Source organism: Haliotis rubra, unplaced genomic scaffold (genome assembly GCF_003918875.1).
Source record: "Haliotis rubra isolate DU_JTF1 unplaced genomic scaffold, ASM391887v1 Scf1123, whole genome shotgun sequence".
Lineage (NCBI taxonomy): Eukaryota > Metazoa > Mollusca > Gastropoda > Lepetellida > Haliotidae > Haliotis > Haliotis rubra.
The window spans coordinates 96,981-124,498 of NW_025765030.1; the positions used below are offsets into that span (position 1 = coordinate 96,981).

The 27,518-nt window shown below is 46.2% G+C and overlaps 1 protein-coding gene and 1 long non-coding RNA gene across 2 annotated transcripts in view; one reads left to right on the plus strand and one right to left on the minus strand.

Annotated features, from left to right (window-relative positions):
- LOC124290412 (acetylcholine receptor subunit beta-like) overlaps positions 1-9,408 on the plus strand; it is a 30,783-nt gene extending 21,375 nt beyond the window's left edge. The window contains exons 4-6 of the mRNA XM_046727116.1: positions 2,042-2,151; positions 7,196-7,740; positions 8,332-9,408. Of these exons, the coding sequence (XP_046583072.1) occupies positions 2,042-2,151; positions 7,196-7,740; positions 8,332-8,777 (1,101 nt within the window). The 3' untranslated portion in view covers positions 8,778-9,408. The remainder of the gene's footprint in view (positions 1-2,041; positions 2,152-7,195; positions 7,741-8,331) is intronic.
- An 858-nt stretch (positions 9,409-10,266) lies between these two features.
- On the minus strand, positions 10,267-23,227 carry LOC124290421. The gene is made up of 3 exons (XR_006901926.1): positions 23,217-23,227; positions 22,795-22,799; positions 10,267-10,494 (listed from the first exon to the last, which is right to left on the minus strand). It is a non-coding gene; the product is annotated as an uncharacterized LOC124290421 (long non-coding RNA).
- Positions 23,228-27,518: the final 4,291 nt, after the last annotated feature.

The following is a 27,518-nucleotide window of genomic DNA, read 5'->3' on the forward strand; positions in this document are numbered from 1 at the left end:
GTTCTACAGGCAGTGTCAGGCTATTTTACAATGGTAAGTGTTCTACAGGCAGTGACAGGCTACTTTACAGCGGTAAGTGTTCTACAGGCAGTGTCAGGTTACTTTACAGTTGTAAGTGTTCTACAGACAGTTTCAAGCTCTTTATCTGTTTAGGAAACGTTGCAGTCGTGTGAAAGTGGACCTATCATGAATTTGGTGAAACACTGCAATCAATTTAAAGCAGGGGAACGCAAAATTCTTCGTTTTTGAATCTTAAGTTTAGTTTAAGCCTGATTACCGCGAGAGTATTTCATAATTTGGTGGGTGGGTGGAGGGTCTGGGAGTGAGTGTGCGAGTGAGTGAGTGAGTTAACCTTTAAGCCCCATCGGCAGCATTTCATCCATATCGTGATTATAAAAACTGCGTATTAATAAACGCCAGTTCAGATGCAGTACATACCTGTCAACGTAAGACAGCAAAATCAATAGACTGTCACAGACATTCTCTAAATATTAGTTAGTAACCATAAAATATTTTCTAAACAACAATACAAGGTAAAAACAGGCTACAGGTCGCCAGCAACTGAAGGTAGAACACCAAGCTGGAAACTGTCGCCATGGATGCGGGGACTGATTATACTCGTCACCATGTAATGCTTGGGATTCTGCTTTATGCCTTTGATAAAAACCAAGAGTATATGTTGATGGAACCGACGAAATTATTACTAACATCCACTTTATCAACATCCACATTACCCATCCAGTTTGATGACAGCATGTATACGATTCCCTTCGTCAGTGAGGTAAGTACTTTATGTATATGTTTATAACAATAACACAAAGCTGTTGACATGTGACAATGCTGCAGCTATTAGGTACACTCTGCATTACCACGTGTGAAGGGAACCTGTGTTTCGTGAGTAATTACGTCGTGTTAGTATTGACCGCCACCGTTACGACTGCAATGTACAGAATATGTACAGTGGCACAATCGAAATCCAGCCATCTGCAACAGATGATATAGTGTGACAGTTACACTCTCTCCGTGGATACAGTCGGTATGGATTTTCCCAGACCAGCTGAACACGGCTCGTGTCATTTAATGTCCCCCCATTGTTTGTATTCACTGTCAACTGGATTCAACGGTAAATTTGGGTCGACGACGTCACCACACGTGTTAAACATGTTACAGAGAGAAGCAGATAATTAAGACACAATTTCCAAAATGCTCGACGTCAACGTGGGGCTTTAAAACTTTCAGCTACTTAAGGTTCGAATCTCGATGAACCTCGAACAAGATCCTTTGTTAGCCATCATGATATGTAGTCTGGTGGGGTAGTCCCGTAAGTTCGACCTTGCGGTCGAGGTAAAATCCTTTGATGTTTGATGTTGTGACAACGGTGTTGACTTAAGGGATTAAAACACTGGTTTCCTACAAAATGTAAAATGTGTTCACTCGGGGAACGAAATATGAATATGTGTACCAGCAGGTTGACATGTGTACCAGCGGGTTTAGTGAGTGAGTTTAGGTCACTCAGTTCATTAGTAGTGAGTTATTCATTTTCTTACATAAACCTGCATGCTATAAGAATATTGGAACCGACAGTTTTCATCATCATTTCCAAAACTTCAGTTATGACAAATGCACAGTACGTTAGTGTAAACATATTTTATTCAAAATAAATTGAACAAGGATCGGTAAACAATCCGTAATGGCTTATTTGAATAGCTTACGGGACCTTACCAGTCTGGTGACCAAAGTATTAGCCCAGAAACGTCGTGTGTAAATAATAAAGAATTTGCACTCCCATATCAAGTGTGTTGTATTAAGGCAGTACCTGATGCCTAACAATTATATTCGACCCTCTGAACCCTTTTCAGCTGGAAGGAAAAGTATTTTTCCAGTTTTGCTGGAACAGCTTACGATGTTGTTAGCCCTTTGCTAGCTTTACCTTTGAGACTTTGGTCGATTTAATATGAGTGGCAAAATCGAAAATGAAAAAAATATCTATTCCACGTTTATATGTTGAACTACTGACAGTAATATATTGTACTTTCACAAGGTGTGGAACGACACCCGCCTGCAGTGGAACACTCAAGCATACGACAACATTACGTTTTTGTTCACCGATGAAACTGAAATATGGCGACCCGCGCTCGTTGTGAAAAACGCGTAAGTTATCAGAACCATGTTTTCCACACATATAGACAAAGAAAAAGGTTAACAGGGGCGGATACAGCTTTTTGAGAAAGGGGGGTGCACACTGTTGAGAAAAGGAGGGGGGCACACTTCATTCTCACCCGAGTTTCAAAGGTCATTTAACAAACTTTCAGCACAAAAGGGGAGGTGCGCACCCCTGCACCCCCCTCTGGATCCGCCTATGGTAAAGCATCATCAGGTTTAATGAATTATAACATATTTCAACTGTACTGACTATAACAAAATATGTGATGACTATGCAGCAATGACTAAAGACGTGATGACTATGTAGCAATGACTAATGACGTGATGACTATGTAGTAATGACTAATGACGTGATGACTATGTAGCAATGACCAATGACGTGATGACTATGTAGCAATGACTAATGGCTTGATGACTATGTAGCAATGACTAATGACGTGATGACTATGTAGCAATGATTAATGACGTGATGACTATGTAGCAATGACCAATGACGTGATGACTATGTAGCAATGACTAATGACGTGATGACTATGTAGCAATGACCAATGACGTGATGACTATGTAGCAATGACTAATGACGTGATGACTATGTAGCAATGACTAATGACGTGATGACTATGTAGCAATGACTAAAGACGTGATGACTATGTAGCAATGACTAATGACGTGGTGACTATGTAGCAATGACCAAGGACGTGGTGACTATGTAGCAATGACTAATGACGTGATGACTATGTAGCAATGACTAATGACGTGATGACTATGTAGCAATGACTAATGACGTGATGACTATGTAGCAATGACCAGTGACGTGATGACTATGTAGCAATGACTAATGACGTGAAGACTATGTAGCAATGACTAATGACGTGATGACTATGTAGCAATGACTAATGACGTGATGACTATGTAGCAATGACTAATGACGTGATGACCATGTAGCAATGACTAATGACGTGATGACTATGTAGCAATGACTAATGACGTGGTGACTATGTAGCAATGACCAAGGACGTGGTGACTATGTAGCAATGACTAATGACGTGATGACTATGTAGCAATGACTAATGACGTCATGACTATGTAGCAATGACTAATGACGTGATGACTATGTAGCAATGACTAATGACGTGATGACTATGTAGCAATGACTAATGACGTGATGACTATGTAGCAATGACTAATGGCGTGATGACTATGTAGCAATGATTAATGACGTGATGACCATGTAGCAATGACTAATGACGTGATGACTATGTAGCAATGACTAATGACGTGATGACTATGTAGCAATGACTAATGACGTGATGACTATGTAGCAATGACTAAAGACGTGATGACTATGTAGCAATGACTAATGACGTGGTGACTATGTAGCAATGACCAAGGACGTGGTGACTATGTAGCAATGACTAATGACGTGATGACTATGTAGCAATGACTAATGACGTGATGACTATGTAGCAATGACTAATGACGTGATGACTATGTAGCAATGATTAATGACGTGATGACCATGTAGCAATGACTAATGACGTGATGACTATGTAGCAATGACTAATGACGTGATGACTATGTAGCAATGACTAATGACGTGATGACTATGTAGCAATGACTAATGACGTGATGACTATGTAGCAATGACTAATGACGTGATGACTATGTAGCAATGACTAATGACGTGGATGACTATGTAGCAATGACTAATGACGTGATGACTATGTAGCAATGACTAATGACGTGATGACTATGTAGCAATGACTAATGACGTGATGACTATGTAGCAATGACTAATGACGTGATGACTATGTAGCAATGACTAATGACGTGATGACTATGTAGCAATGACTAATGACGTGATGACTATGTAGCAATGACTAATGACTAATGCAGCAACGACTAATGATGATGACTATGTAGCAATGACTAATGACGTGATGACTATGTAGCAATGACTAATGACGTGATGACTATGTAGCAATGACTAATGACGTGATGACTATGTAGCAATGACTAATGACGTGATGACTATGTAGCAATGACTAATGACGTGATGACTATGTAGCAATGACTAATGACGTGATGACTATGTAGCAATGACTAATGACGTGATGACTATGTAGCAATGACTAATGACGTGATGACTATGTAGCAATGACTAATGACGTGATGACTATGTAGCAATGACTAATGACGTGATGATATGATATGATGTAGCAATGACTAATGACGTGATGACTATGTAGCAATGACTAATGACGTGATGACTATGTAGCAATGACTAATGACGTGATGACTATGTAGCAATGACTAATGACGTGATGACTATGTAGCAATGACTAATGACGTGATGACTATGTAGCAATGACTAATGACGTGATGACTATGTAGCAATGACTAATGACTAATGACGTGATGACTAATGATGTAGCAGCAATGACTAATGACGTGATGACTATGTAGCAATGACTAATGACGTGATGTGATGATGATGACTATAGCAATGACTAATGATGATGACTATGTAGCAATGACTAATGATCGTGATGACTATGTAGCAATGACCAGTGACGTGATGACTATGTAGCAATGACTAATGACGTGATGACTATGTAGCAATGACTAATGACGTGATGACTATGTAGCAATGACTAATGACGTGATGACTATGTAGCAATGACTAATGACATGATGACTATTTAGCAATGACACAGTGACTAATGACGTGATGACTATGTAGCAATGACTAATGACGTGATGACTATGTAGCAATGACTAATGACGTGATGACTATGTAGCAATGACGCAGTGACTAATGACGTGATGACTATGTAGCAATGACTAATGACGTGATGACTATGTAGCAATGACTAATGACGTGATGACTATGTAGCAATGACGCAGTGACGTGATGACTATGTAGCAATGACTAATGACGTGATGACTATGTAGCAATGACTAATGTCGTGATGACTATGTAGCAATGACCAGTGACGTGATGACTATGTAGCAATGACTAATGACGTGATGACTATGTAGCAATGACTAATGACGTGATGACTATGTAGCAATGACTAATGACGTGATGACTATGTAGCAATGACTAATGACGTGATGACTATGGAGCAATGACTAATGACGTGATGACTATGTAGCAATGACTAATGACGTGATGACTATGTAGCAATGACGCAGTGACTAATGACGTGATGACTATGTAGCAATGACTAATGACGTGATGACTATGTAATAATGACGCAGTGACTAATGACGTGATGACTATGTAGCAATGACTAATGACGTGATGACTATGTAGCAATGACTAATGACGTGATGACTATGTAGCAATGACTAATGACGTGATGACTATGTAGCAATGACGCAGTGACGTGATGACTATGTAGCAATGACTAATGACGTGATGACTATGTAGCAATGACTAATGTCGTGATGACTATGTAGCAATGACCAGTGACGTGATGACTATGTAGCAATGACTAATGACGTGATGACTATGTAGCAATGACTAATGACGTGATGACTATGTAGCAATGACTAATGACGTGATGACTATGTAGCAATGACTAATCACATGATGACTATTTAGCAATGACACAGTGACTAATGACGTGATGACTATGTAGCAATGACTAATGACGTGATGACTATGTAGCAATGACTAATGACGTGATGACTATGTAGCAATGACGCAGTGACTAATGACGTGATGACTATGTAGCAATGACTAATGACGTGATGACTATGTAGCAATGACTAATGACGTGATGACTATGTAGCAATGATTAATGACGTGATGACTATGTAGCAATGACTAATGACGTGATGACTATGTAGCAATGACTAATGACGTGATGACTATGTAGCAATGACTAATGACGTGATGACTATGGAGCAATGACTAATGACGTGATGACTATGTAGCAATGACTAATGACGTGATGACTATGTAGCAATGGCGCAGTGACTAATGACGTGGTGACTATGTAGCAATGACTAATGACGTGATGACTATGTAGCAATGACTAATGACGTGATGACCATGTAGCAATGACTAATGACGTGATGACTATGTAGCAATGACTAATGACGTGATGACTATGTAGCAATGACTAATGACGTGATGACTATGTAGCAATGACTAATGACGTGATGACTAATGACGTGATGAGCAGGATATATTATATTTTGTTCCAGCTGCACTGTATACCTGAATTATATTGATATATGATCATGTTAGCTGCATCGTACACTTGAATTATATTGATATAGGATCATGTTAGCTGCATCGTATACCTGAATTATGTTATAAGTTATCACATCGTGTCTCGGGAAATACGGGGTTATATTAGACTGATAAAACCCCGTATTTCCCTCCAATACAACCTTACGAGGGACTGATAAAACCCCGTATTTCCCTCCAATACAACCTTACGAGGGACTGATAAAACCCCCTATTTCCCGAGACACGATGTGATAACGCATTTATCTAGCCGAATGTTTTTACTAAATCAAAAGAAAACAATACGCATCGAATCGACTTGTTTTAATTTATGTGAGATGCCACGGTTCACAGATTACGGGTCACGGTCACGAGTCAAAGTTCAATCGAAGGGAGTGTTCAGTTTTTTAAAACCCTTCATTTTTTAAACACAATGTTAACATTTTGAATGTTGCAATTTGAAAATATTGCCGATTGAGTCTTTGATGCCATGTTGACAACAGCTGATCGATTGACCTCAATGCAGCGCACGTTACTAAAGGTTTGGCGATGCACGCTTTTCTCACTTCGCGTGGTCATCGAGGCGTGGCGGGATAATATGACGTTTGTACTCCTGATCGCGGATCGTGACGGGTGTACACGGTATTTTATCAGAGTCACGTGAACAAATCAAAACTCGACATTCTTACATGAGGCTGGATAATGATATATGATCATGTTAGCTGCAGCGTATAAGGAAGTTAGACTGTTTACATTAAATGACTTTGTTTTGTTCGATTTCTTTTTCAGAGTCGACGATTTGGATGTCATCGCTAGCGACAACATTCCAATAAGAGTTAACAATGGCGGCAACATTTACTGGAATCCACCCGGAATTTACAAGACCCACTGCGACATTGACATCACTTACTACCCCTTCGACTCCCAGGAATGTTCCGTGATCGTGCAAAGCTGGGGCTACAACCTCCGGGAACTCGACCTAAAGAAACATGCCGATGGTGTGATCACTTCTGAGTATGAGAGGAATGGGGAGTGGGGCTTAACAGAGGCTTTCAGCTTTAGACAGGAAAACGTGCGTAAGCTCAGCTCTGACTCCAACACGTATGCCACGGTTGCCTTCAAATTCCGTCTTCAGCGAAGACCTGGTTATTATGCAATCAACATAATCCTGCCCGTGGTGGTTCTTTCCATCCTGTCGGCCCTGGTGTTCGTCCTGCCCCCGGACAGCGGGGAGAAGATGGGCTACTCTCTCACAGTGCTTCTCTCCTTTGCTGTCTTCCTGACCCTCATCGCCGACCGCATGCCCACCACCTCCCGCGACACATCATTCATGGGTAAGACACAGCTTGGTGATAAGAGACGGCTTGGTGATAGAAGAGTTGACACAGTGTAGTTGACATAGTGGTAGTAGACAGAGTGATAGTAGTCGTAGTGGTAGTTGACGGAGTGTTAGTAGTCGTCGTGGTAGTTGAGGTGGTGGTAGGTGAGGTGGTGGTAATAGATGGAGTGGTAGTAGTCGTAGTGATAGTTGACGGAGTGTTAGTAGTCGTCGTGGTAGTTGAGGTGGTGGTAATAGATGGAGTGGTAGTAGTCGTATTTCAGTTGGATAGTTGGCGAAGTTATGACACATATCCTCGCTGACCTGACACTGTCCACCTCCCTAAACAATATGTGTAGGTGAAAACTTGAGGTGAGACCATTACATCTATATAAAATTTCGTTTTTCCTTATTTAATCGGAGAATGTATTAATGAAATCCCCACGTTTTTGAGTTGACATATTTAGTTGACTCTCTTTCACCTGTGTGCCGCGAATAGCTGCACAATTGCTGATGCGGCTTAAAGCAACATTTACTCACGTTACCTGTCTTTAATTGTTACCATGTGGAGCAATGTCAAACGGTATTGTTCCTTGTGATATTTCAGCTGTGTATCTGGCGGTCATCCTCTGTCTGGGAGCCCTGTCTGTTGTATTGACCATCGTCGTCCTGGAACTCAACTCCCGGGAGGGTGAGGTGCCGCCGTGGCTAGAGAAGACAACCAGAGTTGTGATCAGGCCCTTCATCTGTGTCCGGAGCTTCAACCGGAAGTCGAGGTCTGTGTCAGTCAGCAGCAACGGCACTATGGCAGATCACAAATTCAAGGACATTCAGAACATCCAGGACAAAGTCCACCGGAGTGATCCGACTGATGCCGACGACGTGACGACTTCCCCGTCCACCAGCTCCCGTACGGACATGACGTGGCAGGATGTTGGCAGGGCGTTCGACGCGCTTTTCTTTCGGCTGTACTTTGGTACTGTAGCCACTTTCACCATCGTGTTCCTAGTTGTACTGAGTTCGACAATGACCGATAGCAAGACAGAGATTTAGTCACTCACCAACATCCTCAGTAATCAAGTGTGTTGTGTCTTCACTCTGTAGGCGAGTATACCTTGGGCCATCGGTGGGGAAGATATGTAGTGGTGATTAGCCAGATGTGTTTTCCAATTGGTCCAAGGTACATACCACAGTAGAATGGAGATATCAAACACACAATAATCGAAGATGATATCAATGTACATACTCCAAAATAGATGTAAGGATTCAGCCTGGGGGTCGGGCAGGGCAGTCTTTGTGAGAATAGGTTCAGGTGAAATTAGGAGATACACCTACTGGAATTGTAGTTCTCGTGTAGATGAGATACCTACAACATGTATTGGGACCTACCACCTAAGATTTAGTAAATCTCTTGTCTCCCAGAACTACAAAGGTCATCGATCTTAGACAAGGGGTCACAGGTAGTGATAAATGTAACAAATATATCAGCTATGATGAAGATCGTACGTATATTCTTCTCAAATTAAAAAAAATGGTTACAAAGTTCCATAGCGAGTCTCCGAGTCGCCAGTTTAGGTTGCTATGGAAGAATTCCGGAATGCCCAGGGTGTCTTTAGAAATATAGATGGCGTCGTACAAGAAGACCCTGGCCATACATGCAAGTATACACATTTCCCTCAACTTCCATGTCATAGGTTTCAATACACTGAATAAAGTTGTTTCCGTATTACAGGAGAACGAAGCCTTGTAGTTTATACATCTGAACAATTAACAATGCTCTATTTGATGTTAAAACTGACGTGTGCGTTGTGTTTATAATTATTATGTTAACATACTTAATTTGACATATTCAGCTGTTACTGTGAATACATGTATATGTGCATCTGTAGGTCTCTGTGGCAGTTGATGTCATCATTGTTTGATCGCATTCTAGAAGTCAATAATGAAGTATACAACTTTATGGATAACCACTTTATTGCATAGAACAACGCTTCTGTGTAGATTCTTACATCGTTATCAAGCTAGACGTGACTACAACCGAGTGTTGGGAAGTATATATACTTAGTATGTTGTAACAAACAGCAGATTAACATTAACAAGAGCATGTAATGGATAACAAATGGAACATAACTGGATGAAGGAAGGTGGTATTAAGGAGAACAAATAGCGGTTACAGGCCGGGAGAGCCACATTTCCGAAACAGATAGCCAGGCTTGATGTGGCTCTCCCGGCAATAGCAATGGTTGCTTGAACATGGAATGTGGCTCTCCCGGCTATGCTGTCAAAACACGCTTAGTGATTCAAACAGGTTACCGTATTTAACAAAACAAGACATGTTTCCTCATAATTTTATTCAGATCACAACAGATTTTATTTCTATAATAAGCACAATATAAAACATGTATACTAATATTACAATATAATATTATCACATTATAACAAAAAAATCTTAATCTGTAAAACAATGCCATGTGTACATTTCTTATGAAAGCTTTCTGCTGATTTGTGATGCGTGGACGTCAACTTCTTGGTCTACGGTGACCCCAGTCTGTCTGTAGCGCTGATTAAGTCTTGTAACCGTGATATGGTTGCATCCGAGGGCGTTGGCAACAGCATTGTATGTCGACCCCATCTACAACCCAGTGGCTCTTTCCCTCTCTTCCGCTGTTAATCGTGGCATATTTCTCGTGCTTGTGTATAATATCATGCATTCTGGTCTCTCTTCACACCCTATAGAATCATTCTACATGTGACATTGATGCAAATACTGCTTGAATATTGCTACGTTTTGGCTTTTGATATTGTTGTGTGTAAATGTTACTTTGCAAGCAAAAATGTTAACAAAGATCATTTTCGGTGTTCCTAAACACTTTTTCACAATATCAAAGACACGTTGTACTTGTTTTCACTAATGCAAATCAACAGAAAATGTTTTAAAAGACTGAAATCATAGGAATGATTCTTTTACAATTTTACACACTCTACAACAGTTGTTTCTTGTTTTAATAATTGAAAAATGGTGACTTTAAATGGTTTATCTCTGTCTTAAGCAGAATTTTATTTCAACCTTTCTTTTGGACATCTAAATAACTGTTATTGGTTTATTTCGGTATGGTCGAAAGAAGGACAATTTAACTCTTCTGAAAAAGATGCAATTCACCTAAATATGAATGCGTTTGAGAATTTTGTTCGTGATTTGCATGATTTGTTGTTAAGCTTCCTTGTAAACTGATACCTTCTAACATATTTTTGTATTTAAGTAATTCATAGATGGTAGGAGGGTAACATTTCTTTTGGCGTTTAGCGTAGGAACAGTCTTTTACCGGTTACGGTAATCCATTAATTAATTAATCTGTTGGAAATGTGGCTTTACCGGCTACAGCCATGTAATTGAAATGTGGCCTTCCCGGCCTGACACCTGCAGAAATCACTTATTTATATAAAACACACACACAAATATATTGTGTGAGCTTTATGAAATATATATACAAATATGTTATATTGTGTGACATATGATACATGCATGTTGTTATATTGACTGAATAAATACATTGTCTACTATATATATCACACTCTGTTTTAATTGGTTTGTTAATTTCGAGAACACTGGGAGTGAAGTCACTCATGTAGATCATCACCTCCCATTTCCCGGACTGTCGACAAGTAATTTGGACGGATTATTTCTTGTTGTCGACAGTCCGGGCATAAACCCATCCAAATAGCGCGAGTCATGAAGTCAATAAACAGGAGGGATTAAATAGTAGAGCTGGGTATTGCAGAGAACTTTTATATTGCGATATATTGCGATGCGAAAGCATATATTGAGATATGTATTGCAATATATTGCAAGAAGTTCTTTTTTAACAAAAAACTACTTATAATCGAGTTAATGCTTGATTTATAAAGCAAAAACACAACAAAATCACCATACTTGATTAAGCTTTAATAAAAACTTCTAATCATGACAAAATAAAAGTGTAAATAATATTTGGCACAAATAAAAAGGAAAGGAACAATTTATAAAACGGAAATATCCGAAGATTTCCGAGTGTTACGAAGTTTTCCGAATGCATGTCAAAATACCGGTTTTCAATCAGCGTATCGCAATACGTATCGTTTTCATGTCTGAACCGGTAAATACCGGTACACCGGTTATATTGCACAGCCCTATTAAATAGTACAAACAAGCTGATTCGGTGCTAATTGATAGAGTCTACAGCTTGATTAACCCTAGGCTGAGGGTATGTTGTACCCTCCAATCCAAACCCAAACTGACCAAGCCTTAATCTGACGTCATCGGAATTACTCTACCCTACATTGGCAAGACCTCTTATCAAATCTGCAAACTACTAAAGCACCATGCAAGCATGGACGCCATTTGCGCTGGCTCCTCATCAATCAGAGCCAGCCTCCCAGTTGATGGCCGCAACCCACCTTTCAAAACGCCAACCCCCAAGGCAGTGATCTACAAGATCAAGTGGGATGACACTTATGAGGTGAAACCACTCGTCTCGTGGACACCCGCATTAAAGAGCATAAAACCTCAACAGCCAAGGCAGGCCGCAAATCAACAATTATACTTTCGGTAATAGTAAATGTGTTTATGGAATTGTTTGAGAACATCTATCCGGAATTAACCACAGCATTAGGTGCTGTTCCTATTATAGTTGTCATGGCGTCGGAGTCAAGTCGATACACTAGCCACCCTTCTTCCTCAGACAAGTCTACAGATCCCAGCTGCCTGTAGAACTCCCTTGCGTGTGTGTTCCTGTCCTGAACGAGCCACAGTACTCGCCTGCATACCTTCTTCACGCCTCCTGGAGCATGCAGCATACACTTTCGTGGCCAAGTCAAGGAATACAAGTTTATACAGAAAACATATGGTCAATGAAATTATAACCAGCTTAGATTTTCTTCAACAAATGAATTTCAAGACATTGAAAACACAAAGAACACAAAGTCATGAAGATTATCAGGTTATACAAGAGTATTGAGAAAGTGAGATCAAGCCTGAAAAGAGAACGAATTTAGCTGGGATATAGTGCTCATGCACTGGCCTACACACACACTGGCCTGTAACGCTCAATCACGAGTCAACACACACACTGGCCTGTAACGCTCAATCACGAGTCAACACACACACTGGCCTATAACGCTCAATCACGAGTCAACACACACACTCACCTATAACGCTCATTCGTTGATCTACATACATTGGCCTATAACGCTCATTCGTTGATCTACACACACTCACCTATAACGCTCATTCGTTGATCTACACACACTGGCCTATAACGCTCATTCACTGATCTACACACACTGGCCTATAACGCTCATTCACTGATCTACACACACTCACCTATAACGCTCATTCGCTGATCTACACACACTGGCCTATAACGCTCATTCGTTGATCTACACACACTCACCTATAACGCTCATTCGCTGATCTACACACACTCACCATTAACGCTCATTCGTTGATCTACACACATTGGCCTATAACGCTCATTCGCTGATCTGCACACACTCACCTATAACGCTCATTCGTTGATCTACACACACTGGCCTATAACGCCCATTCGTTGATCTACACACACTCACCTAAAACGCTCATTCGTTGATCTACACACACTCACCTATAACGCTCATTCGCTGATCTACACACACTCACCTAAAACGCTCATTCGTTGATCTACACACACTGGCCTATAACGCTCATTCGTTGATCTACACACTCTGGCCTATAACGCTCATTCGTTGATTTACACACACTGGCCTATAACGCTCATTCGTTGATCTACACACACTTACCATTAACGCTCATTCGTTGATCTACGAACACTGGCCTATAACGCTCATTCGCTGATCTACACACACTCACCTAAAACGCTCATTCGTTGATCAACACACTCTGGCCTATAACGCTCATTCGTTGATCTACACACTCTGGCCTATAACGCTCATTCGTTGATCTACATACACTGGCCTATAACGCTCATTCGTTGATCTACACACACTGGCCTATAACGCTCATTCGTTGATCTACACACACTGGCCTATAACGCTCATTCGTTGATCTACACACACTCACCTTTAGCGCTCATTCGCTGATCTACATTAGACAAAAACGGGCCTAAATAAGTGCCAAACATGCGGGGTTTTGCGCTTACCATCTCCGCACACAACCTCCCATCACGTCCCAACGAAAACCGCCCCCAAATCGACCCAAAGGGTCGAAATAAACCTAACTCTAGCTCACCCCGTAACCCTAGCTCTAACCCTAAGCCGTCAAATACCCCAAAACGGGCCCAAATAAGTGCCAAACATGCGTTTTTTTGCGCTTACCACCTCCGCACACAACCTCCCAACACGTCCCAACGAAAACCGCACCCAAATCGACCCAAAGGGTCGAAATAAACCTAACCCTAGCTCACCCCGTAACCCTAGCTCTAACCCTAAGCCGTCAAATACCCCAAAACGGGCCCAAATAAGTGCCAAACATGCGATTTTTTGCGCTTACCATCTCCGCACACAACCTCCCAACACGTCCCAACGAAAACCGTACCCAAATCGACCCAAAGGGTCGAAATAAACCTAACCCTAGCTCACCCCCGTAACCCTAGCTCTAACCCTAGGCCGTCCCCGGGCGGGTCGAAATACCCCCAAACGGGCCCAAATAAGTGCCAAACATGCGGTTTTTTGCGCTTCCCACATCCGCCCAGCATACCCGCACATGCCCAATGTCAAACCGCACCCCTCCCGAGACTCCTTCACCCCGCCGTCATACTAAGCGCCGTGGACTTAGGCAAAAAACGCTAACCCCACATGCTTGCCCACCGCTGGACTCAAAATAGGCCCAAAACGGGCCCAAATAAGTGCCAAACATGCGGGTTTTTGCGCTTCCCACATCCGCCCAGCACCCCCGCACATGCCCAAAGGCCAAAAACCGCACCCAAATCGACCAAAAGGGTCCGAAATGACTTAACCCTAGCTATTACCTAACACTCACCGTTACCTCAACTTGTACAGGCTAGGGTTAGGGTTAGGCTAAAACGGGCCCAAATAAGTGCCAAACATGCGGTTTTTTGCGCTTCCCACATCCGCCCAGCACCCCCGCACATGCCCAAAGGCCAAAACCGCACCCAAATCCACCAAAAGGGTCCGAAATCACCTAACCCTAGCTATTACCCTAACACTCACCGTTACCTCAACTTGTACAGGCTATATAGCTAGGGTTAGGGTTAGGCTAAAACGGGCCCAAATAAGTGCCAAACATGCGGTTTTCTGCGCTTACCACCTCCGCACACAACCTCCCAACACGTCCCAACGAAAACCGTACCCAAATCGACCCAAAGGGTCGAAATAAACCTAACCCTAGCTCACCCCCGTAACCCTATCTCTAACCCTAGGCCAGTAGTGTGCCTCGTCGTCCTGGCGCCTTTTTCAAGATGGCGGCACATCCGGTCCCCCTGGGCGCCGCCATCTTGGATCAAGATGGCGACCCACGGTGACCGGATGTGCCGCCATCAGGGAGATCACTCGGGTTCGGTTCCGGGTTCCGGTTCCGGTGGGTGCGCACGCATCGCGATGACGTCACGACCGGTTCCGGGGGGTGCGCGCATGACGATGACGTCACCTCCGGGCCAAGATGGCGGACGCGTTTCAAGATGGCGTCCCATCCGGTGGGATCGGGTGAGATCTCGCGGGATCGCGTGGATTCTCGCGGGATCTCGCGAGCGTAGACGCCTTTCAAGATGGCGGAACGGACGAGCGGCGGACGGGACGGGACGGAGAGGGAAGGGAAGGGAAGGAGAGGAAAGGAGAGGGAAGGAGGGAGAGAGGGGGTGAGGCGGACACGATGGCGTGGCTAGACAAGTGTTAGTGTGTGTGTGTGGTTAAAACAACATTGGATGTAGCATTCTTTCGAGCCAGGTGGGTGGCCCTGAAAAGGGCCGTTGGTATGAGTGGGTGAGAGATCACCGAGGTATCTATGGTGGTGATGGTGGTGCACTGGAGGCACTGCTACTGGAATCGTCCATGGGTTCGACAAACTCCAAGATGCGTTGAAGTAGAGAGTACATGGTGTCTATGCGATCTTGAACGAGGAGGACCTTGTCATGGAGTAGAGCCAGTAAATGATGGCTTTCACGTTTACTCACTTTCTTTGGCGGTTCACTTGGCTGGTGGGCGGATGCCGGACGTTTCTGGCCCTTGTTAGAGCAGTTCATACTCTTATGGTCCTCTTGACCACAGTGACGGCAGGGATGTGGACAGGCGTAACTGAGATGACCTTCGTTTTTTTCCACAGTTGTAGCAGGTGTTGTTATCGTGCTTGTTGTTGTCCTTGGTCTTCTTGGGACATACGTAATAGCGATGACCTTGAGCACCACACTCGGCACAGGTCACCTTGGGACAGTGTAGATAACTGTGGTCATCTGTTTCGCACAGGCGGCAACGGAAGGAGGCGGAGGCGGAGGCGGGAGACGACTGCATGCTTCCAGTTTCAGTGAGCAACTGATGAGGAGAGCTGGAAAACCTCGAATTTATATAGCTGTGGGTTGATGACGTCACTTTGACGCATCCGGTTCGCACCGGTTGCATCCGGTTCGCACCACTCTCATCCTGACTCAACAGGCTAGTGTGACGTCATGGGGTATGACATCATTCCTATAAATAACACATGAGCTCATGGTGCGCACTGGCACGACCTATTGTGACGTCATAGGGTGACGTGATGTATATAAACCAGGCTCAGCGTGGCTCTGACCAGTTCTCACCATGTCGTCACCACGAATGAACGAAGATGAACTTGAAGAGGAGCCTGTGCCCTACGAGTTGGAGCGGACGACCCAAAGAACAACCAAGAAATTCCGGACTGGTACCCAGCGCTACAACCTGAAGTTCAACCCTGTTTGGCTGCAGCGTCAACAGCCTGAAGACCTTCCCGTCGTTTTCAGAGAACAGTTTGATGCCGTGTTAGCAGATTTGAGAGACGATGTGGGTGGCCAGGATGGTGATCGCGTGGGATTGGCCCTGGAACACCCCGCCCTGGATTCAGACATCCGAATCCCATTTCAGCGCATGGAGGACCTCCAGGGGGAACACATCATGGCCCAAGTGGAAAAAGTACAACAAAGCAACCACGACTTACATATCGATGACACCATGGACATTTTCTTACTGCATGTAGAGGATCCTGATCGTATCGGTGAGGGACACGGCCGGCCAAGGCACCTCGTTGGCTTAAACGCCTTCCTGGAAAAGAAACAATGCATCGTTCAAATCAAGAATGAGGATCAGCTCTGCTTTGCCCGTGCCCTGGTCGTGGCCAGTCACCACGCACACCAACCCGATCCTGTGACCAAAGAATGGACGAAGGAATGGAAATACCTGTGTGACCATCGTAAACCAGCGCAGTTGAAGGCTGCCAAGGGCTTGTTTCGCCAACTCAAGATCCCCGAAGGTCCTTGTACAGGGCGTGCCACGTGGGAGTTGTTCAGTCAACGTTTGGCCCCTTACTATCAGCTCAAAGTCTACTCCCAAGATGTGATGAATCGCCTCCTGTACAAGAGTGAAGTGCCTCAACCCACCAAGATCCTTCACTTGTATCATCACCATCACCATTACGATGTCATTACCTCCATGCCTGCTTTTACAGGTCGTGTCTACTACTGTGAAACGTGTGACCAAGGCTACGACCACGCTGAAGATCATCGCTGCACCCGAGAATTTCGATGTTACTGGTGTCAATGTCTTGGATACTGTGGCGACGTGGTCAGGGGAGGGCTCTCCTGTCTCCAATGTGGCGGGTGGTTCCGAAACCCTACCTGCTTTCAACGCCATCGGACGGCCTCCGCCAAGCATCCCAGCACCTGCTCCACCATCCACACCTGTCATCGTTGCTATGCCAAAGTCAACGTGAGAAAAATCCAGGGCATGGTCAACCACCAGTGTGGTACGAATTGGGACTGCAAGATCTGCAAAGAACCCTTGAAACCCAACCACCAGTGTTACATGTCCGTCATCGAACCACCGAAACAAAATGAAGACGGTGAAAAAATGGATGAAGACAAAGAACGGCAACAGCGTCAGTTCATCTTCTACGACTTTGAATGTACCCAAGATCAAGGGACTCATGTTCCCAACTTGTGTGTGGTGCATCTGGGATGTGGAAAATGTATTTCCGAGGCCTCGGATCAGTTGTGTGACAAGTGTCCCTGGCGTAAGGAAGGAGAAGGGCCTAGCCGCATCAAAGTGTTTCGGGGGATCTACGACCTTGAAGGACATGGGCGACTGGCTGATGCGTCTGGCGGAAAAGAAAGAGAAGCAGAAGAAGAAACGTAAGGCATCCCAGCAACAGCAGCCGTCAGGCCGTGCCTCGAAACAACCCAAACTGTCATCACCAGAACCCGATGATGATGATGTAGAACAACAAGACAACGACGACAAAGAACAAGACGACGAAGATGACATTTCTCCTACCATTGATGATGACGACGTGTTGGTCATTGCTCACAACTACCGAGGGTATGATGGACACTTGCTCCAACAGTACTTCCATCAACATCTCGTGAAAGCACCCCAGGTCACACTTCGAGGGAATCACATCTTGCAAATGACCGTGGGACGTCTTGTTTTCAAGGATTCCCTCAACTTCCTCACGATGGCTCTGAAGCAGTTTCCAAAAACGTTTGCATTGACGGAACTCAAGAAAGGCTACTTCCCTCACTTCTTCAACACCGAAGCTCACCAAGGCTATGTGGGTCCTTATCCTCCCGTGTCTACCTACGATCCTGACAGTATGTTTTCTGCCGAACGCAAAGCTTTCTTGGCCTGGTACGATGCACGGGTGGCTGAAGGGACTGTGTTTGATCTGGATGAAGAATTGTTGACTTACTGTCAGAGTGATGTGGACATTTTGCGTCGAGGCTGTGCTGCATTCCGCAACATATTCATCCAACAGAACAACGTGGACCCTTTCTATGAAGCAGTGACTCTACCCATGGCTTGCATGCTCACCTTCCGAAAACAGTTTTTGGAACCCCGCACCATCGCCATCCTACCTACTCAAGGTTATCGTCCCCAGCGTCGCTACTCGCTTCAGTGTCTCCACTGGCTCAACTGGGTCATGCATCAACACCCTGGGGTTCACATCCAACATGCTCGGAATGGTGGAGAAGTAGGCTTTGACTGTGCTGACGGAAGTCGTTACATGGCAGATGGCTACGACGCCAAGACACGCACCGTGTACGAATACTTGGGCTGTTTCTGGCATGGATGTACTCGCTGTTACAAGACGGACCGATGTGAACGCCATACTAGCTTGGGTACCACCCCTTGGGAACGATACCATCATACCATGTACCGACTGGGTGTGTTACGCCAACATCCCGACATCGGCCAAGTGGTGACCCTCTGGGAATGTGATTTTCTGAAACAACAGAAAGACAACGGTGATCTGAGAGCCTTCCTGACTACCCTGCAAGGACCCCATGCCTACATGCCTGACCCGTTGAATCCTAGAGATGCTTTCTTTGGAGGTCGTACCAACGCCACCAAACTGTACTATGAAGCCAAAGAAGATGAAGAAATCAAATATGTGGACGTTTGTTCGCTGTACCCTTACATCTGCAAGTATGGGACTTTTCCCGTGGGACATCCCGAGATCAAAGATCATCCTCCCGTGTCTGACTTGTTTGAGCTCCACGGCATGATCCAGTGCCGAGTCTTGCCACCCACCGACCTCTATCATCCTGTTCTTCCTTACAAGTGTCAAGGCAAACTGCTCTTTCCACTGTGCCGTACGTGTGCTGAAGAGCAGTTGGATGCTCCCTGCCCCCACGGGGATGAAGACCGGGCATGGATCGGTACCTACGTCAGCAAAGAGCTTCAGTTTGCTGTTGAAAAGTGCGGCTATCAAGTGCTTCACATCTTTGAGGCTTGGCACTTTGACACGCTTGCCACCTACGACCCTGACACCCAAGAGGGAGGACTGTTTGCCAAGTATGTCAACAATTTCTTCAAGATCAAGCAAGAGGCCAGTGGCTACCCCGAAGGTTGTCCAGACCCAAGCGCCTACATCCACGAGATACAGCAGAAAGAGGGAGTCACCTTGGATCCTGCTCGCATTCACAAAAACCCAGGACTACGTGCCTTAGCCAAGGCCTGCCTGAACAATCACTGGGGCAAGTTTGGTCAACGCGTTGGGTTTGCCAAGACGGAATATATCAGTTCCCCTGAGAGGTACTTTGCCCTCCTCCGGGATGAGCGTCGTGTGGTGAAAGACATTAACATCATCAATGAAGACCTCATCTGTGTCACTCATGAACCTCAGGCAGACTTTCACGACCCTCATCCAGCCCACAATGTGGCCATTGCAGCCTGGGTGACAGCACAAGCCCGTCTCAAGTTGTATTCTTATTTGCAACCGTTGGATCGACGTGTCCTCTATTTTGATACGGACAGTATCATTTACATTCACCGTCCACGAAGTTACAACCCGCCACTGGGAGATACCTTGGGGGAGCTGACTGATGAACTGGGAGGGGGCAACAGCATTCAAACCTTTGTCTCGGCAGGACCCAAGAATTATGGCTACAAGCTGCGCCATCCTCAATCTGACGGCAGTGTGGGCATCAGCAAGGTCCGAGGATTTACTTTAAATCACAGGGCGAGCCAGCATGTCCACTTTGACAGCATGAAGAACCTCGTCTGTCAGAGGGATCAAGCCATCATCACGGTCCCGTACCCACACCGCATCATTCGCGGAGGACTTCGTCAGGGCAACGTGTTGCTGTCCAAGGACACCACCAAAACCTATCGCTTGGTCTACACCAAACGCCGAGTGCAGTACGACCCCAAGGCGTCCCCAGGAAACTCTCCCTATGGCTATAAAGAGTGAACCCATCCCTCCCATGGACTTTTGATGTAGACATGCTCTGATCGATTGATGTTTAACCCATAAAATGTGATTGCCTTGTTCATTTGTTGTTCTATCATTCAATAAATTGTAATTGTATTGTACTCTTGTGTTATGTCGTCTCTCTCTCTCTTCAGGGCCAGACCTGGTGGAGTCCATGGTCACCCTCAATCCTGTTGTACCCTGTTCTTAGACTCAGACCTGGTGGAGGCCATGGTCACGTTTACCATGTCATAGGTACTGTCACAAAAAAAGGGAAGGGAGAGCAGAGTGGCGCAGTGGAAGCGTGCTGGGCTCATCACCCAGAGGCCCGTGGATCGAAACCACGCTCTGCTAACGACAATTTTTTCCTTTCTAGTTTGACGTCACACACCCTATGACGTCATCACGACCCTGTGTGTATATATAAAGAGACGTTTCTGTCAGAGTCATTACAGATTCTGTTGTCTAAGAAAAGAGAAGGATGGAACCCGTTCACCGCGATAGGCTTAGGGAGAATCGTTGTGGTCTCGCGTGCTCGCTATCAAGCAGGTCGAAGCCGTGGTCGACAAACTGATGACGTTTAAAGTCCTGACCATCCTCATGAAGGCAGAGATTATCGAAAAACCTCGGACCTCCTTTGACCGTGTCAGAGAATTGTTAGACATGCTTCCCCGACGTGGACCCCAAGCTTACTCCCTCTTCTGCAAAGCTTTGGAGGAATGTGGAGAAACAGAAGCCATGATCTTGCTGGGTCTCAAGACTCCCACGGACAAGGCACAGTCACAAGTGACACTCCCCTGGTTATTCTTCTATGGAATCCAGTCACCGTTCAGCAACTTTCATCCAGCAGTGTTTACCTTGGATGGTGTTACATTTAATTGTGTTGAACAGTGTTACATGTACTCTAAAGCCATGTACTTTGGAGATTTGGACAGTGCGACGCCAGATTCTGCAAGAGGCTGTTCCAGCAAAGCAAAACGTCTGGGGCGATGTGTGAAAGGCTTTACTCAAACAGTGTGGGACACGGTCAGTCTTGAGGTGATGACCAAGGCGATCACGCTAAATTTTCCCAGAACAAGGACTTGAAACAGAGATTGATTCAATCCTACCCAAAGTCGTTAGCTGAAGCTAGCCCCTACGATCAAAGATGGGGAATAGGAATGGGTGTATCTCATCCGAATATTGACAAACCCTGGACATGGTCGGGAAAAACAAGTTGGGAAAAGCGCCATGCATCTTCGTGACACGCTGTTGTTGTTGTGAGTGACGCCATCCATGGACCAACTCCAATGACGTCATCCATGCACGCGCCACGTGACGTCATCCATGCACGCGCCACGTGACGTCATCCTGTGTATCTCTATAAAAGACTCTGACCCCATCGCGGATTCGTCATCATGCTGTTCACGCTGCTCTTTGTGCTTGCCACCTATCTCGAAGAGAGACACTTTATAGAACAGTTTAGAAAAGCCGCGCAAGAGGCCATCCAGAAACAACACGATCGCGGACGTCATTTGAAGTGACGCCATTTGAAGTGACGTCATAGCTCAGCGCTGCTGGTGCTGCCTATAAAAACGCAGGATCGATTGAGCGGGTCATCAGTTGCATCAGTTCAGTCGCTGAAGATGGCATCTCCAGGCAACCTCCCTTCTTCCTTCGTCAACTTGGCTTCGCAGGCAAAGGACCTTGCTTCTGACATGGCCCATCTCCACAACACCATGATGACTCAAAGCCAGTTATACAAGACCAACTACATGGATCTCCAGGACCGGTTGGCGTGTGATGGAACAAAAGTTGCCGTCGATCATCCGCAGTAAGCTGGCAGATATTCAGCCGAAAAGAGAAACACTGTATGGCATGATGGGTCGCTTCTGTGAGTTGACTGAGGAAGACTATTACTGGATGGCGTATCACCAAGACCACTTGCGTATCCTCTCCGACAGCCAACAGATCGTGGTCCTCGCTGATCCTCATCGGTATCAACGATGCTTATGCCAAGGAAAATGCAGGGGTGACCTTCCTCAACAAGCTGTTCCACATCGTGTTCAAGTTGAGGAATGGGCGTCCTATGAGCTATGACCATGGTGTGCTGTACAGCAAGCTGCTGGCCAAACTCCAGGTGAAACTCTGGCCTCACCCACCCAGCTATAGTCTTCGATATGCCACCTGCACTCTACCTTTGTTCTCCAATGATCCAGAGGTCACCGACATGACGCCCAAGCCCGTGCCTCGAAAAAGAATACCTCCCAAGACCACGCCTGCCAAGACTTCTCCAAAGAAGAAGAAGAAGGTCTCCACCCCACCCCTTCCCAAGGCACCCACCAAGATGACGTCACCTCCCCAGGGGGACCCTGGCCACGACTTCTCCAAAGAAACAGAAGAAGAAGGAGGAGGCCCCCACCAAGACAGTCACCAAGAAGACGTCCCCTCCCAAGACACTCACCAAGAAGGCACCTCCAAAGCCTAAGAGTCTCAAAGCACCCCAGACTCCAAAGAAACAGTTGGAGATGACTGACTTGTGGGAGAGCAAGAAGGGTCAAGGGATCAGTCCTGTTAGCCCCCAAGAGATCCCCCCGCGGCAGAGTTACCTCCAGATCTTCAAGACTTGTATGATCTACTCCCGATGGCTGTCACCATGGAAGCAGAGCAGACAACTCCAGAGAGGGCTCCAGAGACGACTTCAGTGACGTCTCCAGAGACGGATCTGGTGATGGCTTCAGTGACGGCTCCAGAGGAGGAGCCAGAGACTTTTGCCGACATTCCCATGTTTAACGATGAAAACCATTTTCATCCCGGTCAAACGGACTTTTTACGGTGTTCTACTTGCAATCCCAATGATCACCTGAACTGGTGGTGATCTGTGGATGACCTGTTGTTGTTGATCTGTTAATGCATCATTATTGTTGATCTGTTTGCCATGTTGATGTTGTTCCTCAATAAAATGTAAATTCCATTTTCAAAGGGTTGTGTCTTCTATATCTTCAGGGATCTTAGCTCTTAGAGGTCATTTCCGGTGCAACCCGCAGGGTGGTAAGACGTGTGTCAGTATGTCAGGGACACTATCAGGGACAGTGTTAGACTCAGACCTGGTGGAGGCCACGGTCACCCCACTCACGTTACGTCATCCCTTTACCATGTTAATTGCAGGCCCTACAGGGTCAGGTAAAACATCGTTTGTCAAAGCCTTCATGGAACATGTGTTTCAACCGGGGATCCTTGATCTTCCACCTCAGGGCATCGTGTGGGTGTACAGTGAATGGCAACCCATGTATGAGGACTTGGAAGTTCTGACTTCGAGGTTAGGGATACCCCTGACGTTTGTCATGGGGGAAGCCAACACGCAGTTACCTGCAGGGTCTGGGGCTAAGACCGAGAAGGGTTTGCCTACGCCCCATTGGTTGATCATTGATGATTTGCTGGGCCACAATACCAAAGAGGAAGAAGCCGGGTTCTGGCGATGGTTTACCAAGAAAAGTCATCATCGAACAACACGCCCGTTGTTGTACTTGACGTATAAAACCTCTTTGCTTCATCGCCTCATCATCGCACCATTAGTTTAAATGCCCACTACATGGTGCTGTTTAAAACCCGAGGGACGCCGCGAAATGGATCACTTGGCCAGACAAATCTTTCCAGGACAGACGGCCTTCCTTCGAAGCCTATGAGGATGCCACTTTGGCTCCTTATTCCTATTTGTTTCTGGACTTGAAACCGACCACGCCAAAGAGCACCGCGGTAACGGTCCCATCTCTTTCGTGAATCCCACCATCCTTTACATTCCCAAGTCGTGATAAATAGAGATGATCGCCTACCCTACGCCAGTTGACCCAGAGCTGCCATGGGAGACAGACGGAAACAGACCCGGCCCCCGCGAAACGTGCTGTTGCCACAGGGTTGTTTAAACCGATCCATAAAACACTCCTGACCACCTTGGGTCGTGATCCCACCGAACAACATCGGGTCGGTGTGCAACGGTTGTAACGAAAGTCTAAGTGCTCCACCTCCTCCCTCTGCTTCCTCCTCCTCCAAACAAAGGCGTTCCTTTAAAGCAGTTGTACCCCTACAGCCCCCACCATGAACAACACATTTGTCCCTGTCAGTACGTGACGTGCCTCTCCTGCTGCCTTCTCCCTTCTTCTTTCCGGCCTCTCCCCTTCATTCCCATCGTCTCCCCTCTCCCACCATGATCCAACCCTTTCAACCCTTGACCCAACGGGCGCACTCACCAGCACCAAACGCACCAGCAAGAAACGCCACAGGTGCTAAACGCCCCAGCCCGGCACCCCACGCTTAAAGCGAAGCCACAGAAGCATGCCCGCCCGCAGAAAAGTCAAACCCATCATCGCGTGAAGAAGAAACGACTCCTTCGGCAGAGAGCGTGGCTGTCAAAGGACGCCATCGGCTGTTGCAATGGTTTGTCATTGCCGCGGAGAAATCTGCGAGCAGGACGGTTCCTTTGAAGACGCAGCACAAGACCTGGATGTTGAGACACCAAGACATGCTGACCAAGATTGCGAATCCACGACTACCTATGGATGAACGCCTGAGTTACCTGATGAAACGCAGTGGAAGTGGTACGTTGGCTGGTGTGTTGACCCGTATCTTGCTGAACTGGCAGTCCTACCTACAGGAAAAACAGCAGAAGCCCTCAGCACCTGCCGCCGCGCCCTCCCTAAGCAACCCCAGCGCCGCAAGTCACCAACCCGACAAGAGAACAAGAAGCAAAAGAAGAAAAGGGTCACTTCACCCTCAGCCCCAGGTGCAGCCTTTGACCCGATGGTGTTACGGTCAAAAGAAGAAGAAGACCACAACGGCATTACCCCACTCTCCTCCAGCGACATTACCATAAATAGAGGCCTCCCACCCCATCCTGGTCAGTTCAATGGTAGCAGCTGCAGGGACGACACCATCATCACGCCGGCACGCTTGAAGCGCCACAAAGAAGCTTCTGTCATGTGTGTAGTCCTTCTGCGACACCAGCCATGCGACAGGCTATTTTGAAACAGGCCCCATCGGAACTGATTCAAGCCATCTGTGAATGCGCAGGAATTTGTATGGAGGCAACATTCCTATGACAGCACAGCAACGTCAACGTTTACAAAAGCATGGGTCACTGATGCATACGTTGATGAAAAAGAAGGTGTCTGTGTCCAAGAAACGTCAACTTTACAGCAGAAAGGAAGGGGATTAGGTCTCTTGTCTGCCTTGGCATCGGTGGTGGGTCCCTTGGTGTCTGGCCTGTTGGGTAGATGATCCTCAAGGAAGATCCTCAAGGAAGATCCTCAAGGAAGATCATAAATAGAGGACACATCCTAGATTGGGGTTAGTTGCATCTGCACCGTCCTACCACCAAGATGAAGCATGCACGGAAGATGGTGATGGTCCCAGAAGAGGTATGGCAAAGTCTGCAAGAAGAAAAACGTCAACGACATTTGCTCAAGTCCAACCTGTTGGAACAGAAACGCGTGCACACGCTTCACGATATGGATACCCTCGTCCGTGATGACACGGTTCCTTTTAGGGACCGAGAGCAGCAGTATAACACCTTGTTGCAACACACCTTGGCGTTTCAAGACCGAGCCGCTGTCAAACCACGACCTTTAGAAGCCACGGGCACCCCCAGGACGGGCACCCCCAGGACGGACACCCCCAGGACTGGATCTCCTCACCGTAAGTACGGTTTACTTACTGAGTCACACTCGTGTTCGTCCCGCGCAGAGGTCGCCTTCCTAAGAAGGAGTCCGCGTAGCCGGTCGTAGAGCAGTGGCTCATGGTTTGTTTGTTCTTTTTGTTTCAGAACCCGGCGATGTCGGGCCATTCTGAATGAAGTCGCAACGGTTCCCAAAACGCTACAGACCAAGGCCAGGCAGTTGATGGCCCGTATTCGTGCTCATCCCGACTTGGGTTGGAATGAGGCGGGTCAATTCGTGGTGGAAGGGGAACCCATGCCTGGGACGCACATGGTGGATCTCATCAATGATCTTGTTCGACAACGTACCAAATTAGGCCCTCCACGGGGTTGGAATATTCTGGGTCAGTATCTCGCTTCCAGCAATGTACCCCATGAACTGATTGGTAACCTCTACGTTGGTCCTGGATGATGAAAACCAAAGGGTCATCCACCCAGCCTCCTCCTGACACCCCCGTGAAGCGTCCACACCCTCCACCCGCTGACTTGTTTTTGACACCCCCTGCATCCAACCTTCCTCTGGAACCCCAGAAGAAGAAAAAAGCTGTAGAGACCCCCTCCTCCCCTCTCAACCGGGTTCGTCAGTGGATTCACTTTTAATAAAAGGGAGCAGAGAGTGATGTCAACGACAGTGTCATCATGAGACGTCCAAAGAGAAACAACAACAACATCGGCAAAGCATCATCATCATCGTCTTTGTCACCTGCATGGACACGATGGCTCCACCACACCTATTACGATCCCAAACACCCAGCAGGCTATGGAGGGTGGCTTGCCTTGTGGCAAGCAGCAGGACATCAAGCCAAAGCAGGACATCAAGCCAAAGCAGGACATCAAGCCAAAGCAGGACCCAAGAAGGGGGGACCCAGGAATGGGGGTCCCAAGAAGGGGGGAAGCAAAACGGGGCCAAGGCCCACCCAACGCCAGGTGCGGCAATGGTTGAAAACCCAGGACACGCATACACCTTGCACAAACCAGCCCGGCGCGCTCGTTTCCCAGGGATCATTACCGTGTGGGTGGCGTGGATGAATTGTGGCAAGCCGATCTGAGCCGATCTCCTTGGCGCGAGATCAGAAAGAGAACCAAGGCAACCGGTATTTGCTGTGCGCCATCGATGTTTTCTCCAAAATGGCCTGGGTGCAGCCCATGAAAGCCAAGACCGGTGCCACTTTGATAGAGGCCTTTCAACGATCGTGAAACA